This window comes from Diprion similis, chromosome 11, assembly GCF_021155765.1.
Source record: "Diprion similis isolate iyDipSimi1 chromosome 11, iyDipSimi1.1, whole genome shotgun sequence".
In the NCBI taxonomy this organism is placed as follows: Eukaryota; Metazoa; Arthropoda; class Insecta; order Hymenoptera; family Diprionidae; genus Diprion; species Diprion similis.
Window position 1 is genome coordinate 9784207 of NC_060115.1, and position 21001 is coordinate 9805207.

The 21001-nt window shown below is 41.5% G+C and overlaps 1 protein-coding gene across 2 annotated transcripts in view; it reads right to left on the reverse strand.

Moving 5' to 3' along the window:
* Nucleotides 1–5088: 5088 nt before the first annotated feature.
* The window catches only part of LOC124412367 (ubiquitin carboxyl-terminal hydrolase 48-like), a 56695-nt gene continuing 40782 nt past the window's right edge, over nucleotides 5089–21001 (reverse strand). The window contains exons 17-18 of one of the 2 annotated variants that reach the window (XM_046892180.1): nucleotides 12191–12275; nucleotides 5089–5766 (exon numbers count right to left, since the gene is read on the reverse strand). In XM_046892180.1, the coding sequence (XP_046748136.1) occupies nucleotides 5744–5766; nucleotides 12191–12275 (108 nt within the window). In that variant the 3' untranslated portion in view covers nucleotides 5089–5743. Of the gene's footprint in view, nucleotides 5767–7568; nucleotides 7853–12190; nucleotides 12276–21001 lie in introns of those variants that run through there. The other variant, XM_046892179.1, reaches the window with a different exon arrangement.

A 21001-nucleotide genomic window follows, 5' to 3' on the forward strand; every position in this document is an offset into this window, starting at 1 on the left:
AAGATGTGTTAGGATACCTTAACAGAACGGAGACTATATGCCTGCATCTCTGGGAGTGATATTGTAAAAAACGTTAAAAAACGCGTAAACACAGGGGGACAAAAGGTCGTCCAAATTCTCGGCGTCATCGAACCGATATCGTACTTTCGTCGAGCCCTTCCCCACCGTTCCAACGTGGATGATGACCGGGTGCAATTACGCAACTGGTGTATATACAGTAGACTACAATTATCAATTATACCGACGATTAATCTAATTAGCCGAGCATCAATTTTGTAGATCTATTTTTCCCACAATGTTTCAACGTTGCACACGTAAGACAAGTTTCAAGTTCGAGTTAACGCGATAATTACAGTTTACGATTAATTGGTGAATTTATCGCCCAGCGCGGCTGTCATTTGGTCATGTCGCCTGCGCTGACGAGTATCTAGAATAATTGTCCTGGGACAATCGTTCGGATGAGGATGAATTAATTGCTGTTAGATTACGATAGATTAATTCCGGCGATGTATTTTTACGCGACGAATCCGTCTGGCCACGTCTTCGATTGTTAAAAATCTTGAAAATGCGCGAACCCTTGGTCGTCAGTGCTTTTTGGACACCGTGTACTTACACGAGAAGGACCCGTAATGTCATTATAATTGACCACCGAGCCAAACCGCCTGTTATTTGTACCACGATTACCAAAAAGGAAGGGCTCGGTCCCCAAAGGAGCGGAGAGCATTTGGGCCCGGACCCAGTTCCGTATAAATGCGTTATCGCTTCGCAGGAATAGGAGACATTTTTACCGCGTGCATGGTGCAAGAACCGGCGACCCTCGAGATTCCTCCGTTCATTTGTAACATATCCTCTATACACACGTTATGACGTCCTGAGCATCGACCCGCGGCAGGATGTGACTCGTGACGCGAGGATACGTGTGCGAGTAGCAGGATCAGGCATTGCCGATCTTCATGAATAATTGATAAATATTTGTTTCAACTCATATCAGCGGATATATGTAATAGCCGGCCATAAGGGTGCAGATTGTATTTATTTATTTATTTTATTTTATTCTATTTTCACATGCAACATAGCGTGTACATATATATTCAACTTCTCGACTCGTTGCAAGATGGCCGCGCCCTGTAAATAAGCGACTGTCATCTGACGGTCGGGCAAAAAGTAGATACGCTCCAGCAGCAGCAGCAGCAGCAGGAGCAGAAGCCGAAGCAGACTGGTCTCGTGTGCAGTCTAAAGATTAATTACAAAAAATTTTGATGCGAATTGGAAACGTCATTCTGGGAATGAATTTTTTAATTATTTTATATCTGCAATTCGATAATCGCCCGGGTCTGTTTCTAGGCTTATTGATGATCAGGGAGACAGGATCGTCTGTATATATAACACTCGGTTTTACATGTACGGTTTATAACTGATTGAGGATTATCAAATTTCGAAATAAGGCGGGAAATAATTTTTCGAATCTCGATCAACATCGTTCGAAGACTGTTAATTCCAGGGATCAAAAATCACGGACGAGTATCGTAGATACATGAAAGTACGAAGAATACGCAGATGTGAATGTAGCGAACGGCTGAGACGCTGAGGAGATATGAAAAGCAAGACTTAGAAGCGAAGTTGAGTCAAGTTAGGGCAGTCTTAGGCCGGATTTAAGCTTAGATCGTGAGAGGGAGTTGCGGTCGAGCAAAAACCGCCTCAAGTTTTGCCCGTGAAGAAAACAGAAACTGGAAGGCAAAAAACCGGAACACGAGGGAGGCGTCATAGAAGCGGGAAAAGCGGCGCAGCCGTCGACCCTTACAGAGTTTCGGAAGACGCTCGGCGTCGGGAAACCCGGTCACTTATCGATTCCAAATTTTTCCAACGTCGTCACACGCGTCGGCCGTCCGACGTGGCCAATTTTAGGGCCCATCGGGGCCCGGCGAGGCCCAAAATCACCCACCCAAGCTGCGGCGACGCGACAATACTTTCGACGCCGGCAAGACAATAGGGGAAACTGGCAAGTCAAACGCAAAACGGAGATGACAAATGAAAGGAGTTGCGCGCGGTCTATGGAGGTAGGTATCGTAATATACTGTTTCATTTGTATCCTAGATATTACATTATACGTTCCAGAGAGAGAGAGTGGCTCGTGTACCTACCCGGACGCCATATTATTATCCCGGTGAAATGTTATATGTATACGGGAGCACGATATCCTCTGCAGACGAAAAACAGATTTACTTCTGCATATGGACATGGCATTCGGCTCGAAGTGTCGAGAGCAAGAGAATCCCGAGGGTGACAAGGGAAGAAAAGATTTCTTTCTTTCCTTCAATGGTGGAATTTCCTTAGATTTAAACGAAGGAGGGGGGGGGGGGGGGGAGGGGGGAGGGGTGAGCGTTGGTTTTAACAAATTTTTGAATTATATAAATTAATTGTGTTTACTTAGGGAGTCGTATAACGCGGATTGGCGGCTTGCGGAGCGACGCGACGTTCAGTCAAAGCTAAGCTTCGCCGCATGCGGGTCTCGGTCGGGCGGACAAATTAGGGAAAAACTAAACTGGTGTCGCATTTGTAAGGATTAGGTTAAGGTGAAACAAGTAAAAAGAGACCGACGAGGAGGAAAATCTCGCGCCAAAGCCCTCCACCTAATTCTTCTCACCCCCCCCCCCCCCCCCTCTACCCCTCCCCTCGCGACATAAATATCCCTGCAGCTATTTTCCTTCTCATTTTTCACCTTTGAATATTCCTCTTCATGCAACCTCAGGCGATGCGTGAGCCTGCTGGGTAACGAGGCGACGTTTACACCGACCATTCATCCCTTGGGAGTGTGCAGCGTGGAGTCAAGCCGCGGCGTACGTCCACGTGGACGTCCTGTGCACGTATTAATTAGTTTCAGGACTCTGGATGCTGCAAGGTGGTCCAGAAGACTCGAGTCATCATTGCCTCATTTAACGCTAAAACAATCTTCGAGCAGTTCAATGCGCCTAACCATATTAAACTTGGCATCGTGTAATTAAACTTTGTCAGGGGTTTATATTATGTAGGTAGCTACATACGGTATGCGGTTGCACTGCTACTTTGGCAAAATATGCGCTGTCTGGATCGGAGGCACAAACTTTGACCCACGCACCGATTTGCAAATAGGATGTAATTCATCTTGCTGATTTTTATAGATAGTAAAATTACGACGAATGAGGATGATAGGAAACGACGATTTTCATCGGAATTCAAATCAGCTGACGAGAATAATTCGTTTCGATTGACAAAAGTTGGCGGGGTATCGTGTCATTCGGTCTTTCGTGTATATCGATTGTTTTTTCCTTAACGAGAAATCATCTAAACTAGTAGAAAAAATGTCGATTCAAATGATATACGATATCTGAGTGTGATGTTTAGTCAATCTAGTCTAACATTGTAAATAAATTTGACGATATCATGATAATAAATTGTTATGTTATACTTATACTTGCGGTGCGAATCTTTTCTGTTTCCATCAAATTGCAGACCATTTCGAATCCGTCCAAACTTAGGATGAGGCTACATTCCGCATCTTTGAATTCACAGATAGCTGCGTTGGATACGAAGAGAACCGGAAGAGGGACCAAAGGCCGGGAAGGTAAAGAGGCACGTGTAGCATGACTGTGATAATTGAATCAGGAATCGTAGTTGACGAGAAAAAATAGAAGAAACTGAAATACATCATACCAAATTTCAATTCATCGTTACAACGTTGGTGTATTACAAACTTAGCGAAATAGTAGTTTCGTATTTCAGATTATAAACGTATATACATAAATATATGGATAATACACACGTACACGGAATTTTATACATATAATAAATATATACATATATGGGGTATTCCACGTCAAACTAGTGACAAAATTCTGATGTGCAACGAATTTTTTGACCTGCTTAGGTGAAAAATGATGAATCTAATTTTACCATATTTTTCCGCCATTTTGTAAAAGTGTGGTGACCTGAAATATTGTTGACACGAAGATGGACATTATTAAAATCGGTAACAATTTTTTACTAAAATCAGGGACTTGAAAACTTAAATATTTATATATATATATATATTTTTTTTTATTGAGTTTGAAAATTTTTGTTTGATTGGAATTTATTTTTAATTATGGTTGTAGTAGAAAATAAAATAAACAGAACCTTCATCCAGGTGAAATTGGATTTTTTTTTATCTTTTATTTTTTTGAACAAAACGAAGGAAATTATGCTTAATTCGAAAAAAAATTTGTTTTCTTCGTTTTACTCTTGACTCGAAAAGAAAAGAATTTTACCAAGACGGAGTTTCATTTCATTTTATTTTGTACTACACGAAACCATCATTAAAAATAAATTCCAAGAATATGTATTTTTTTCTTTACAAACAAAAATTAAAAAAAAAAAAAAAAAAATAGATATGTATATATATATATATATATATATATATATATATACATATATATTCAGCATTTTTATCATATTTTTGAATCACGCCACAGAGATGTGTTTTCAAGTCCTTGGTTTTACAAAAAAGTTTCATGGATTTTAAAAATGTCCATCTTTGTCTCAAGGATATTCCGAGTGGCTACACTTTTACAAAATAGCGGAAAAATTTCGAAAAATTAGAGATATCATTTTTGACCGAAAAAAATCAAAAAATCCATTGAGCATCAGAACCCCAAGGGTTCAGGTCAATGATCCGCTGGTTTGATGTGGAATCATCCATACACACATATATGTCTCTAAATTCGTAATCATTATATGCAAGTATATTCGATATAAAACTGATCCCTTATAGGTATGTACATATGGACCATCTGCCGATGCTTTTGCCTCAGTTTGATGATTAATCTGCGAACAACTGTGTAGATACATATGTATATGTATATACGTATGTATGTATATATATATATATACATATACATATATTGGTATATATGCGTATATTTCCGAGGTTATTTACACCACGAACAATTCATTTATTCAGCTTCAATGAATTTTTTTTTCAATCTAAAAACTGTGATGTTTCAGTCCCATGATTGACCGGAGTTCCAGTATATATATATATATATATATATATATATATATATATACGTAGCTGCGTTTTCACCCTGCATTCTACTCTATAACTATTTATATATGCGTACGTTACATATATATATATATATATATATATATATATATATATTTAGATTAGCTTATTTATTTACAAATTTCGACTATCTGTAATCGATGTAAAACGGAAAAGCGAGAGGGAGAGAGACAGAGATGCAAAAATAAGAGAAAAATACACCGTATAAGTGTGGTGTGTTACGCTGCATCTCTGAAGCAAAGGTGGAAAAATTCGATCGATTGATGATAAATAAATCAAAGTTGAAGGCGCGACGTAACGAGAAAAAAAATATACAGAGATAGTGTAAAGTGATGATCTTGAGACTATGTATGCATGTATGTATACGCATATGTATAGTGTTGATCCGTGTATCTGTACGTATATACATATATACATATGTAAATGTATATTATATATAATGAGTAGTAATGCAGGTTTTATAAATAACGAGAAAGGGGGGCGAAAAGTAAAAAACGGAAGAGAAAAGAAAAGTGTAAGATTAAGTCGATTTTTACGGTACGACATATTACTTACTATAGTAATAGATAAATTCTAGATCATGTATAAAAATATATAATGTGGATTGACAATAGTGAATGTTATCATTATTATTAAAATTCTATTTAAGTGCGTCCATCCAGATCAACTCGGAATCAACTCGGTTCCTGAAAACAAAACAAAAATTACACACATTTGCCATTTTGCGTGAAACCAGTCATATTATTATTATAATAGCTAAACAACTAGGTACATACCTACTGCAACCATGTTATCGTTATCTTGGAAATTTTATAAATATAAATTTTTCAGTGTGTAACATCTGCATCGCGTTTAAAGAAGTTAATTGTCAAAAAAATGGACTTGTTAGATAATTTTTTTTTTTATAACAGTGTACAGATATTTATTGTCGTCTACTAATGGCAACACTGAGTTGACTAATGAAGAGCAAAATCCGTTTCAGTGACTCTGTGGAAAACAGTAGTTCGAATAAAGCGAGTCGTGAAAACGTAATTCCCTGAGAATTCTAAGTTTTCAAGACAAGAATCATTATTTATACAGTTTGTTCTCATATAAACAATAAGTGAAAAATAAAATAGTCATACGGTCAAGAAAATTTTATATTTTTATTTTCATTGCCTGAAAGTTGAAAGAAAATTTTTCTTCTCACCAAATGGCTAAATCTTTATGAACCTAGGATGAAAACTAGTATATTAGTAGATACGACATGAAATTTCCAGGTTTTTTCCAGGAGATATCAAATTCCCTGAGAATTCACCAATCCACAATTTCCATGAATACTGGACACCCTGGTCTCTATATTTCTGTGTCTTACCGCGGCTACAACGAGAATGAGCTTTCCTCGCGTGAACATTGGAGCCAGATTACAGAACGAAGCGAGGCTTTTCCAAGGAGGAAAACTTCCCTACGAGCTTTTGTGTCTAGGAGTGGCGAGTGGCGTCAGACAGCTTCCCCGGGGAAGAAAATGAAAGTTTGAGATAGTTTTGGGGTGTCTATAGACGCGTGCACGTATCGACATAAAAGAGCCATCGGTCTGTCAGTTCATTAGGTTGCTTCATCCGAGGTTTCTGCTCGAATAACTCTTTCGCCGAATATGTTTTCCCAACAAAAAGTGGATAAAACGATTCAGCCGGCCTTTCTAATCGCTAAAAGCCGAAATATAATAGGTCCGTCGTCACACAATAACGGAGTGTATACTTATAACGTAACATGTACGGCGTATAAGTGAAAACTTTTCTCTCGCGACAAGCGACGAAGTATAAGCATGTCGGGAGTAAAAGGTGGAATAATGAAGCGTGCTGATCATGAAGTGAGAATGAAAGTATATCGCATAAAGTAAAACTTGATACTTTCACGCGACCCAATGCATGTACGAAAAATGACCGATATTTAGAGAGCGCAAAAAAAATTTAGGGCACAGATTGCAGTCGAGTGATTGTAGGAACGAGTTCTGGATAAAAATGGACGAAAGTATAAAAAGGATTCAAGTTCAACCCTCTAAGAAAATGAGATTCGAGACAGGTTATCCTTGGCTAAAATTGTAGAGCGGGTGTGTTTCCACGCCGGTTAAAAATACATCAGCCGAGGAAAAAGGACTCGTGGAAATGACAGTAGCGTTCTAAACTAGGTGAGAAAATGTTTAGCAGAGTTTCGTGACGGTGAAAGGTAATTTCGAAAGAAGCTACCCGGCGGAAATCGAGGGTATGCCCGGTAATTTTTAACTCGTTTGTCCGCGACGACTTCCGTTTTCAATTAAGGATAGTTTGACGCTTTGGAAGTCAAAAACCCAAGTCAACTACGTCCTTCGCATTGCTGACTGCAGACGGGAATGGCAGCTCGATTAAATTTCATTACGCGGGAATTATAGAAAAAATCGTTTTTTTTTTTTGTTTTTTTTTTAAGGATATTTTGTTCCGGGTCGAAAGGTATAAGGATATAATTAACGATGTCGCGTTGAATAAGGTTGGGTATATATGCCGGGTATCTTGTTCATTGCTTCATTATTCTTTTGTTTCGCTTTGTGTTAGTTGACTATGATAAATAATTGCTAAAGCTTAACATAAGCCAGAGCCGTATACTTAGCTAATAGCAAAAAATTTCCTTCTTCCTCCCTTTCCTTTCCCTCCCTTCTCTTCCCTCAGGTTCTCGCTCTTCTCTGCCACCCCTCCATCCCCCCTGCGGGACGTTATACAGATAGGAACATCCCCAGTCTGGCCGCGATCCAACGGAGACCTTAAGGTTCGAGATGCCTTATTTTCGATACATTTGCATCAGAGCTTGCAGGGGAATAAAAAACGGATGAACAATTCGCCCTCATAGGCGAAAACGGGAAAATTATAACGCGCCAGCATATTCTGAGTTTAGAAAACGACGAATTCAGATCAATTCGGTCGATCCAGTTTACTACAATCGATTATTTCACCGCTAAGATTCGATGTGAAATTTGTCAGGAGCAACAAAATTATCTAAAATATACGTATTTGGCATTTTTTTTTTTTACACCGGAATACCAATTTCTAATTTCTATATTTCTACTAATTTCATAAAAATAACAAGCATGTGTTTTCTATCCTTCAAATAAATTTCAGTTTTTTCAGAAGGCGACGAACTCCTGATAGAAATTACAGTGCCTTATAAAACGTTTTGGGTATTTGAGAAAAACAAAAACGAGAAAGTAAAAAAAAAAAAAAAAAAATTTGCACCGTTGGAACAACACGTCGACGATCATGTAGGTGAAAAACTGAATTCGCACCTGCACAGGACCAGCTTGAATTTCAGTGGCAGTAATGGATGGGTTCGAAAATAATGAAAACGTCAAGCTCGTCAGGGGGAGGGGGAGGGGGGCTAACGCGAGGAAAACCTGTCCGCAAGGGTAGATTCGCGGGTTGGTTTCCTTTCCCCGGATTGAGGAATCGACGACTTAAGCTGCTCTAATTCTTAGTTCCCTTAATTTGGCGAAGATTGCAGCGTGTATATACGTATAATATGTGAAGAGAGAGGGTTTTGATTTTCTACTTCGTTTTACCTGTATAATATGCCGCTCTTGTTTGTTTCGCTTCATTTTTTACCGCGCGAGAAAATTTCGTAATTTAACCGGTGCGCTACCTTGACGCAAAAAACCGCCTGACTCGCCTTAGCGAGTGTACCTACCACGTAACACCATCGCACAGGGCATCGCAGCACACGCGCAGCAAAGTTCCAAAGTGCTACGTAGAGCCGAATAAATGCACGCATGCACTCTGCACTCGAAACCGAACTGTAACACCGACAAAGGATTGTAAATTCGTTTATCCATGCCGACGCGCGCGCGTGTGTGTGTATGTGTGTGTGTGTGTGTGTGTGTGTAAATCCGAGTAAAAGGCACGCGTGTTCGTAAGTCGCTGTGTAACCTCCCCGTGAATTATACTATACACTATACACATCTCTGCCAGTCTGGTAATGTAATAATAAATATAAGTTAGGTGAAGCCGTGCAGCAATCTCAACGTTGGCCAACTATTATGTCGTTTTGAGGCCTTCGAGCATTTTCGTATGTGTACACGTATACGTACGACGCAACGGTTTCACCGCCCCCCCCCTCCCCCTCCCCCTCCCCGCCCCGCCCCCGCCTCTTCCTCCCTCCACGAAAATCAAATCGCTAGTTTTGCGAATAGCTGGGGATTTTTTTTTTTCTTTCTCTTTTTTTACCACATTGTTACAGTCATTACTCAGATAATTCCCCATGTCCAAGGATGTTGAGAAGCTGAATCCGTGTATTCGAGGCTCGAACTGTGGGTGTAATAAAAAAACAAAAATTTTTTTTTTTTAATGGTTTGTCCTTTGAGGCATCTACTCGATTTGTCCTTTGACCAGAGCTCAAAAGTTGTGTGGGTGATTCGGTTAAATCGAGGGCTGATTTGAGAGTATCTGTTTCTCCTGTTTCGAGTTTTGACCCGGTTTATACTCGTCAGTCATAAACCGAAACGCTACGTATCTACCAAGGCCAAGTTAAAAAGAAGAAGAAACATGCGGTACATGTGGACGCCTGTTCTGAAATTGAGCACACGAGGTACGTTGAAGGAAACGATTTTTGGCGAAAAAGACGTGGGCATTTCGCCCGAATCTTATATACATATACGCGAAAGCAAATCGCGGACGGTTATTCGAGGCGAGTTTTTGTGCCAAAGTTAAGTAATAACGAAATCCTATATGGCTAAATGCGAGTTCGCGTCATAAGGCGTGAGCCTCGTTTGGTAATAGATGAAGAGAATAAAAGGAAGAGGATTTTTCGGAAGCTTATTACAGCTGAGCACAACTGCCTAGTTTGAACGAGTTATAGAGCGTGAACTGCACATGACGCATGACGTAATGCTAGCGAGAGCCTAGCGCAAAGTGTCAGAGACGCGTTCCTAAACGCCGGGAAGTTTGAACCGCCGGTTCTAATGAACTCAGTTCGCAAAACCATTAATAATAACGGCGAGGAGAGAAAGAGAAAGGGGGGATAGATGGGAGAGAGCGAGACACTTGGGGCCGAGGCGTTGAAACTTTTGGAAGAGGCGAAGAGAGATCCCACCTTCGGTCTTACAGAGAAGCCCCTTTGACTAAGGATTCGGATACTAACTTCTATACTACACCGGCTAAAGTCCTCAAGACAAATTCTTCAAGGTTCATTTTTTACCTTCACCGATCCTCGCCGATACACCGCCGACGCGTTTAGGCTGGTGTAATACGCGATTGTATATGTGTGCGTGTGTATAGGTAGCGAGTTTATTATCCTTACCAAACCCTGCGTCGACAGCCGATGGAAAAAATGAATAAATGAGAATAAAAACGGGTATCTCATTTCACGGCTTGACGAGGCAAGAGCGAAAATCACGCGACCGCGTCGTTTTCAAATTTTGCGAAACAGGTGAATCGACTGCGGAATAGAAGAAGAAAACTGGTGAAATGAATTTTATGAAAAAAGACTATCTTCCAATCATATCAAGAATAAAGTTTTGTTTCATATTTTTTAAGCTTTCAGACATCTAAAGTTTCAGCTGTTTTCAAATTTTAAACAGAGACAATGTATTTATGGTGAGTCCAAAGACTCTGTAATATAAAATATGTACCTAATAAAACTTCAGTTATCCTCGCTCTACGATATTGGTAGAACAACCCTGACGATTTGCCATCTGGTAGTTGATTTTGGTGCTATTTAAATAAGAAAACAAATCGTCGAGGTCAGTTCGAAAATACTATTACATATTATACATTTATTAAAAGTATAATAGTTGAACTACAATATTTCATCATGAAGTTAAGTGTGAGTGAAAATCTTTAATGCTGATGGTCTGTTAAACTGCAGCAAACGTGCAGATGTTGAGAAAAATTACCGGATTACTGCATTTCGCCGGAATAAAGCATCATCCGTAATTGAAACGGATTGTTTCATAAAAATGGAGAGTAAAATAAGTGCGGACATGAGAATTAGTGGAATGAGATGCAGCTGTAAAGCTGCGGTGTGTTATTATTCTACAATCGTTAAGCTTAATCGGTTTAATTCTATTTTCAAATGCATTTCATACCTATATTGATTTATACCAAAACTGTCTCGAGTACCAATATCAAATGCATCTGGCGTGAACCTCAAAAGCGATTACTTGAAGATATCAGTCAGCGCCATTAAAAAATCACCTTTGTTACAGTAAGAAATTTAGAAGTCACGATGAAATAAAGCTATCCGAAGAACAAGAGTGTGCTATTCGTCAAGTAATATTTAAACCAAAATATAACCACACATCGATAGTTAAGCATGCATGTTTTTTTTTCTCCCACTAATCTGTTTAAGGTTTTTTTTATAATGATTGAATAGCAAGAGTGATTTTTTAATGGCATCGGCTGATATTTTTTCAACTTTTTCACCCTCCCCCACAAAGTTTAGGCTGGTCAGTTAGCGATAAACATAAAATAATAAAAACAGAACAATAGAAAACATGTTTGAGTGAATGTAAAACTGTTGTAAAAATTATAGAAGAAGAAAAAGATGAAATATTTCGACGAACCGTTTTGCGTCTCGAAATAGAAAGCAGGGAAAAGCTGGGCTTATCCCGAGGCCGTGTCCTGGAGGGATTTCTCCTCCACTGCTGACACTTGGTGGCGATAATGCGACGTATCAATATACACGCATGCAGAGACAGTCGGACGTTGGAAACGGGCCGAAATGGCCAATAACGCATAAGTGGCTTGATTCGGGGTCATTTGTTACGTTTTGTTCGGGATCTAAGTAATTCAAGAGTCAGCCCATCCCTAGATCGCCCCTGCACAAGGGGGAAAGGGCTCGACTGCTACTGTAGGTCGGATCACTTTAGTTCCTTTCTTCGGCAAATCGTGGCATATTTGTCAGATTCTTGTTTGAGAACAAAACTGCCCCCTCCTATGAGACTAAGTGGATTGGTTTCCTGTTCGGCGGTGCACAAGGGAGTGAAGGGGGATGAGGGAAGGAGGGAGGGAAGCGGGTGGAGGATGACTTAACGTCGACTTAACATTGAACTTCGCTTAAGACGTCGGCTAGCCCCGGACTCCCGGTACATCGGGCACTGCATTTACTTACCCTTAAAGCCTTTTTCCGGGGATGGTTGCTGGTGGTTGATCACGGCGGCCTCCACGTCCGCCTCGCTGTCGATCGGCGTGTCCGTCTGCACAGAAAATTTATGAAAAATAAATAGAATTTTACGTGGAACAGTGACATGAAAGAAGAAAGCGTGGATGATTTTGGAACGTGAATAAGATCGAGGAAAATAAAGAGGCGCGTAGATTTTCATTTTCAACTAACCCGTTGGAGAATATACTCTATTCTCGATGGCGCTGTCTCTCGCATTTCTACGTGTTGCATAAATATGCGGGGAAATTTTATCACACATCGTTGAGGGTGAAACCTGAAACGTGGGGGGTTGGGTTTGGAGAAAGAGATCAAATCGACTTGTTTTCTCACTTTAATCACCCCTTGAATGAGAATCCAGGCTGCTGCAACGCAGATATACCGACGGTTTCTCACACGCTTCGGAATGTGGAATATATTTTTGGAAATATGATGAAGTTGATAATTTGTTCAGCAGCCGTTTTTGCCTTTTAAAATTACTGATTATACGACTAATGCATTGTTCATGTATCACAAATTTCTTTTCTTTATTCTGTATGAATATAACAATTGCACGTTTCCGAAGTTATTCGAATCAATGACAACCCTCGAATTTGAAAATTTTAGCACATTGCTCCACATTCGACGTTTATCACATCATATCAAATATTTTTCTTTTCTATTCTCACATTACTCTTCGCTTAAAATTTTTTATTCTGAACTTGTCGAATTGATAAATTCGTCACCAAGATAACTAAACAAATTTTCAACAAACAAATTTTCAACTAAACAAAAAAATTTGAACGAGTTAATTATAAGATTGTGTAGTATGAGTTCACACAACTGTATTCAGTTGCTGATTGAATCTAATTCCGTAGGGCTGTAATGTATGTAATGAAATTTCTTTGATTCGTTTCACTGATAATATCGGAATAGCGATTTTAATATTCGATAAAAATCGAAAAACGATTACGTGATATTAAACCAAAACCGTATTTCCATCGTGCAGTTAGCGTGCTGCGTATCTACAAAATGTAATAACAAATCGTGTAAAGCGGATTACGTAAAAGAATACGTGGCCTGAAGAGCTGCGAAGGCGGAATTGTCTATTGGAAAAGGGGAGGCGATTCTTCGTATTTGTTTTTGTTGAAGGTGTAAGTCAGTTTTAGTTACGCGGTTATACACGACATGTGTGAACAGCTGCCGACGGCTGGTATAGAGAGGCAGCCTCTTCCCACGCATCTTCCTATCTACGCAAGGCGTAGCGCAGCGCAGCGTTAGTGAGCTATATACGTTGTACGCAACTAAACGCAACACACACGAAGAAGCCGGGACGACGTGTAACGAACCGAACACCGACGACACACACTCGCGTAAGGATTTTGTGTATCGACCATATGAGGCTCATAGAACTTGAATCGGGGTAAAAAGTGTAAAAAGGGGTTGATGACACTTTGAGGCACCCTGAAGAATGCGTCTGCAGACCTTCTTCACCCTACTCTTAATGATCCCTGACCTGGTGTTGAGAAAAAATTTAGTCGAGCTAGCGCAAAAACACTAACCATAACTTGAGAGAGAAAGAGAGGGAGAAAGAGAGAAAAATAACGTGTAAAAAGACGACGAAAAAACGAAACCGTTGATGGAAAAAGTGAATTAAAAACCAAACGAAGAAACCCTCGGGGTGTGAATATTCGAGTTCATAGTTGACAGATTCAGATATTTTTCTCGTACGATTTTGTCCTGGTTGAACGCTTCGCTCGCTACGAGAACGATATAACGTTCGAATGTTAAAACTCCACCGGTGGTGGTGAAACGATTTTCCAACGTTCTGAATGAAATTTGCAATAAAAAGTGCATAATTTTTTATTGGTTTACAATTTTTCGAATGCTGCAGGAGGTAGAAAAATCATTTCTCAATATTTTGGTTTACTGATAAATCGTCGACAAGATTGACAAATAGATCAATTAATCTTTAGAATATCACACGACTTTTGGGTGGATCTTCAGCTTGTGAATTTAATGTTGACTTCAATTTATTGTTCGACGATTTATTAGGGTATAAATTTTGATCGGAAACTGCATTACACGTAGAGAGCTGACACTGCACGACCGGACAAATAGTGATATTGAAGTATCGTGTGCGTATTTTTTTTTTTTCAACTTCTCCGTCGAAAGAGGAATTGAAAAAGAGAACAGGTGTTTACCGTATCGAGCTGTTGCGGTTTAATATACGAAATATTAAATCCGTGCACGCGCGGTTTCAGCTCAAGTATAAAATTTTAATTACGTCAACCCTTTCATCTTCGAAATCTTTTGCTCCTCGTTTCGCGGTATATTGTGCGGCGAAATCTGTATGCGAATCGAGAGTAGAGAATGTCCAACGAACAGAGGATGAGCCTCGTGATATATCTCGTGTTTTTGGTGTAGTTATTTTTTTAGATTACAATTTTTTTCACTCTTTGAAAATAAATCACATCGAAAGATAGGCAGCGTGGTTTAGCTTCTAGTAGCCAGATGTGAACAGTACGCGACATGTGTGAGAAGTGAGGACACATATCCACCCGTTCAGGCTATACGAGACTGCTATAATTAGACCTATGGGAAAAGGGTTTTCAGCTCGATGACACAGAAACGGGCGAGCATCTCCGCAGTTAAGGATCGTCGTTGTGTTTCCTAATTACCTCCACCACAGCTTAACACAGTCGTCGGGCACTTGCCCCGCAGTAATCGTTCGATTTCTAGCATTATATCATGCCCATAATTACAAGATGGAATTGAAAAACCATAAGGGGTTCGTCGACGACGAGAAAAAGGACGATGATGAAAAGCGAGTGTTTCTTATCCCTCGAAATGAAATCGCAATGTTTCGCGAGGGACGGTTTCAATATCGCCACCCCGTGCAACACGCGGTCAGCCTCGTCTCCAACCTGAGCGAAGGTGATACGATGCCGTATATGGAATATTTCCCCAGGACTAAAGAGGGACGTGTATATATGGGAACATATATGTATATATATTTATAAGTCTCGGTCGAGTTGCCGAGAGGAGAGGACTACAAAATAGCGAATTGAGGCCTCGGAGTGAACGCGGTAATATACTGGGTTCGTTATGAGCTTCGCTCGGACGTGGGTATGGCTCATAATTGTAGAGTAAGCTCTCGAACAGAGTACCTCGAGGCAGTGCATCTTCTCAGGCTAACACCTATTGTCCTGTGAAAAGTTTGCAAAGATTTCGGCCCCAATATCGAACGGTAAATCACCGAACGTCGAATTACCGGTCATCGAATAAGGGGAGATGCGGAAATATTCGCGGTTCAAAAACGAGACGAAAAACTAGGCCCGAAACCCCGATCTCCCTTCGGTGAAATTTCACACGAGATGGACAAAACATTTCAAGTTGCAGCTGAAAATTATTAGTTCGCAAATGTCTTAATCCTCAGCGCGGAGCAGTCGCTGCTGGTGGTGGTGGTGGTGGTGGTGGTGGTGCTGCTGCTGCTGCTTCGATCCTCTTACCTTACCGCTCATTTTTTCCACTCTTCAAGTTCCTTACACGTTTTAAGTGCGCTCTCCGTATTACAACGATTTCGTACACACGAATACCACACACTCGAATGCCCGCCCGCTCGGAGCAGCAAACACACGTAGATACGAAGGTACGTAGGTAGGTAGGTAGGAAGGTGGGTATCTTAAGTTATTCCCAACCTGTCTGGGGTTATTTATTCGCGGTGGGGTGAAATTCACCCCTCGAGCACCGTCTTAATACCCAAAACCACAGCAGTTAATAAACCGGCAGGTTTCTAATTCCGTCAGTAATTTATATATACATACATACATACATACATACATATATATATATATATATATATATATATGTACGTACGTAAGATAACGTTGGACCGCCGAAAATCGCTGTGGGTTTATCTGTAAAATGATACGGGTATGGGGAAAAAAGAATAACGACGCGTAAGAATGAAAAAAGAAATCGATCGCAACGTAGCCACGGTTAAAAGCTGCACGTGGTTGACGGGGGTTGGTAAAAAATGTAAAGCTTTCAGCTGTGCCAAACGTGGTCGCGCATGTAGAACGGCGGGGCAGCTGAGAAGAACGTGAACCGTGGTAAATTCAAAGTAAATTAATATACTCCCTGCACTGTCTCAGGGTGAAACTTATGGAGCCAATTCACTGGAGAAATTATTACTCCGCGGGGGTTGAGACTTCACCGTCATGAAATACTTGTGTTTTGCTTTAGGCAAACTATACCGCGTTTAATAAGATTAGAGTATTCCGTTCCATGTGACTCGGAATTACGAGTCCACCACCCAACGCAACGGCGACGCGGTGTTACGACAAAGACGCGTACGCCATACGTACGAGAAGCCCAGAAGACAGCCGGCAGCTGTTTAGCATCCTTAATATAATACCGGGAGGTAATTATTCAAATTATTTTCAAGAGGGCGAGAAGGAGAGGAGACCGGAAAACCATGCGGTAGAAAAATAATGATTCGCCGAGGAGTTTCATTCAACTATCAATGAGAACCGGATAAACATTCCGTCGTATTCATATACGAAATATTCGAATTTCATCTTGTCCTGGAGAAATAAATCTGTACAAATATTGTACAAGATCAAATTAAACACGGTTTCAAGATGGACGAGAATTCCGTGAAACGGTTGAATTTTGATTCAAGTTTCTTTTCCTTAAAGTCATTTTGTACTCTTCGCTTCTGCTTGTGATTCATGCGGCAGGTATCGATAGAGATCCCTTAATGTCGAAGGTGTGAAAGTATCGGGTGAACGAGAATGGTTTACTCGATCATTAATTGTAAAAATAAATTTAACACCAGACACATTCATCCGTAGGCACAGCATAGAGGATAGCAAAAGTTGACGACGAAGAAGAAGAAGAAGAGGGAATAGAAGAAAAAAAAAAGAAGACCAGCCGGGAAAAAGATGGGTTATAAAAGCAAAGAGATGAGGTGGATCTTTTGACGGTCGATGACCGAGTTTGTCAGAGGCATTATGGGCCCTCGAAGGTGGTCAAGACTTGATGAGTTTTCCGCTTGATCGAGTAAGACACGCGGCCCGTGATCGCAACTCGCGTCAATGCGCGTTGTATCTCGCTGTACACAATGGTTCCTGGCTTTTTCATACCGATCCAAGAACCTAACGCGATATGCTCAATGAATCCGACGAGAGATCAGCTACCGCATGGCGCGGGGTGGCTTCACGAGATTCGAGAAAAACCCGCTGTTTGTTGATAACGAATTGCTAATTAACTATTCGGCGAAGCAATGGTCCACGACTAATTTGAACCATCAATTATAAACGTAGAGCTGGGTGTCGACAGAAAGAAGCTACTTCGAAAACAGTTGAAAATTTTTTCAACTATAAATTCAATTTGCAACATTAATTGACAAAAATGTTCCGGCGATAGTATCGGGGATTATTTCCACGGAATACTTGTGCAATAATTTGCAAGACATAATAAAATTCCTTGATGTAACAGGTTTTTTCCCAACTTGTAGTGTAACAATCCTATTCGACATTAACCGATCAACTAACAATTTGGAAATAGCCGAATATATTTGGTATTTGGCGCGAGAGAAGGTTACTCGTGCGATGGCGAATGGTCTTAACGGTGAATCAGTGATCCGTGAATCCTACTTGTGCAACTGGCAGAAGGAGCATTCTGGGGGACACGGTAGACGTGTAATATATATATATATATACATATAAATCGGTATATGTATAATGTAGATACATAGACGGAGTAGCAGCGTTCCTAAACGATTCCGTCTATAAACGCGTTGATAAATCGAAGCGTAAAGATACGTTTGAGTCACTCGATAATTTTGTACATCCATGGTGCCCCATGAACGCGGTCTTTGTACCCGGCGGAAGCATGGTTCGTCTCTGATGCCGTTCTTCTACAGTATCGAAACGAGGGGACCCGCGACTTCTTTGCGACGTCATAGCGCCCCAGCATCGTCGGACTATACCCTAAGGAACGACACGCCGTGGCCAACGATCCTGCGGCGTGCGTTCCAAATGCAAGGGTCTAGGGCGTGGAAATCTTACACCGTCATCGCGCGGGATTCTTGCCCACCCGTCCGCCTCCCCGCCTCCCCATGAAGCCTCGAGTCAGTGCCTCGTACCATCGAGTCCGCCACGGAGTATCTACCGAATTCTGAAAACCTTCGAGGTTACGAAGAGCCTTTCGGCAACGCTCGAATTCGATGCCGGGAGAAGATAATATGAGGCTTAGGCTAATTGTGAGGGAAGAAAAAATGAGTTGCGATGACGCGGCGATAAATTGGCGCAGGAACTCTGTTGCATGATGACGCGTTACGTATCGGGTCACCAAGAAAAACGGGTACACCGGAAATTTTTGCATAGTATTAGTAATGGATGAGCGTTTTTGTTACAGGGCAGAATTTCTATTATCTAGAGTTTGTAATACGATGTAAGTGGACAGTATAGAACCGATCGTCACACCGTGACTCAAAATCCATACGTTGGTGTGCCGTATGGAGACTCGTGTCTTGTTCTGAGTATAGTTACAAGTAAATTCTGATTCGTTAAAAGTTGGATTTGAAACGGTTGCGATGAATTTAGGTTGTAAGTGCAAACAGAATAAATAAAAATGAAAGCTTCCTCAACAAAATACAGCATTTTGTGTTGTAAGCTAGCAACGGACCCAACAAGGATCAATTACTGCAGCGCAAATTATAAGGTGTTCTTATAATGTATATGGTGTTGCTGTACTGCACTGCACTGCACCGTAAATGCCAGCACGACAGTGACAGTTGCCAAAAGTAGACATATAACATTGGCAAGAATTCATCTTTATTGTGCCCCATGGCTGTGGTTCCTATATAAATTTCCATGTACCAGGATTGGTTTTGGTTGAGAACATCGTCGTTCACTAACGGGTTGATATGATTCCTCTCGGATATAGCGTGATGCATAGCGTAGTCGATCGTAGGAATCGAGGAAGATATTGATAGATCGGTATTAATTTCACGGAACTTTGAGCGAGCTTAATTTAAGGGAAAAAAAGCACGGACCGAGGCTCGTGCACGCACGAGAAGGAAAAGTCACGGACACCTTGGTCTGCTCCCAGAGGAATTTTGCAGCACGTATTCCGCATCGGTCCGAGAACGAAAAAGAGAAAGAGAGAAAGTGAAGCGAGAGGCGAAGATTCGTTCTCTAATGTAGTCAGTGGACTCGCGGGGTGTGAGGCGAGGCGAGGGTTGGCTCTTCCTGGAGCGGGTGGAGGGTGGGTTCTTCTCCTCCAGGGGACGTCCCGAAAGTGAGTAATGCTCACGACAAACGCAGCCCCCAGCGGGGGCGTTCGCGAAGATCCCCACAGATAGGGTGCTAAGCGACACACTAAGGCTAAGACAGTCGTCGGAGGGTTCCCGGCTCTCGAAATCGCCGCAGCCCTCCGCTTATGTTCTTCAATTTGCCACGGTCTTTCACACGCCAAAGGGTGGAATTTCAAGGTGCTCGGATCCACCGTGAGAGTCGATTCTTTCTCGACACTCCCTCGCGAGGAACGACCGGAAGCGGATAATCCGTGCTGGCTTGGTAATGCCGATCTCCACTTCTCACGATCCGTATTAACCTCGTCATCGATATTGTGGATTTCGAAGTGTTCAGGAGATGCTGAGACTCTGCGTGCCAACTCGAGTAGGCGATGAAGTACGAGGCGTCGTCGTCGACGGGGACGTCGGTGGTTATTTTTCAACCTGATTCCAAAATTAGCACTGACGACCACTTGTTCGAAGAGGCAACCTGTAGAGGCGACGAGCACAGGCAAAGCGTCTACACAAGTCGGCTAATGCTTCCGCGGTGTGTCGTTTGGATATAAATAAGTGCGACATTCGTCCCTAAGAGATTTTCGGGGGTCGGATGCCGGGACGAACGAGGCGCGACGCCACATGTCGTTCTGACTTACCAACGTCATGTGTGCGATCGAACGGACCGAGAAGGAGCGACGAGGGAGAGGACTTGAGAGCAATAAGGATCGCGCGACAGTTAAGTCCGTGTAATCTTACGGTGGTCGCGCCTTGGTTTCTGAGGTTAGCATCAACAAACAGAAGCTTGGTTGTATAACGCGCAGAAGAATACGGCGGATGTCGTTGCCGAGATAGCTAAGTGCTCGACCATACTCGATTCCCTCTGTAACCCTTCGAGCTGCATCCCAACCTCCCACGATCAGTTATGACTTTGTGGCCTCCGTCACCTTCGGGCATCGCAATTTACGATTAGACTCAATAATTCTCACCAAGATCAACATTTCCTTGCATTTCGATGAATGAATATTATTCGGCGTAGCTTCTCGATCGCATGTACGTAAATTGACACGTAAGTGACAGGCCCTCGAGCAAGGAGAGGCCTGGTTACCGATAAGACCCCGGGTCCAGATATTGGCCTCTTCACTTGTCGCTCGTCTGAGGGTAAGTCGAGTGGCAACTGTTCCGATATACGCATACCTAGCGAAGTTATATATATGTAAAAAAAAAAAAAAAAAAAAAAAAAAAACAGAGGGATTGGGAAAAAGTAGAAAAAAAATTTCCCAGTGGCAAAACATAAATACCAATTCCTGCCCATAACTTATTCACCGTTTAGGACTTGCGGAAAACGCTCGTAAATCAAAGCATTTTCAGATTTCCTTTTATCAGAAGTCGCCTACTAGGGTGCCCCCACCGGTACTGACCCTTGGTCATAAATATCGCTATTAATATTAACTTAGGAGGTTTCGCGCCCGTCAGAACGCGCG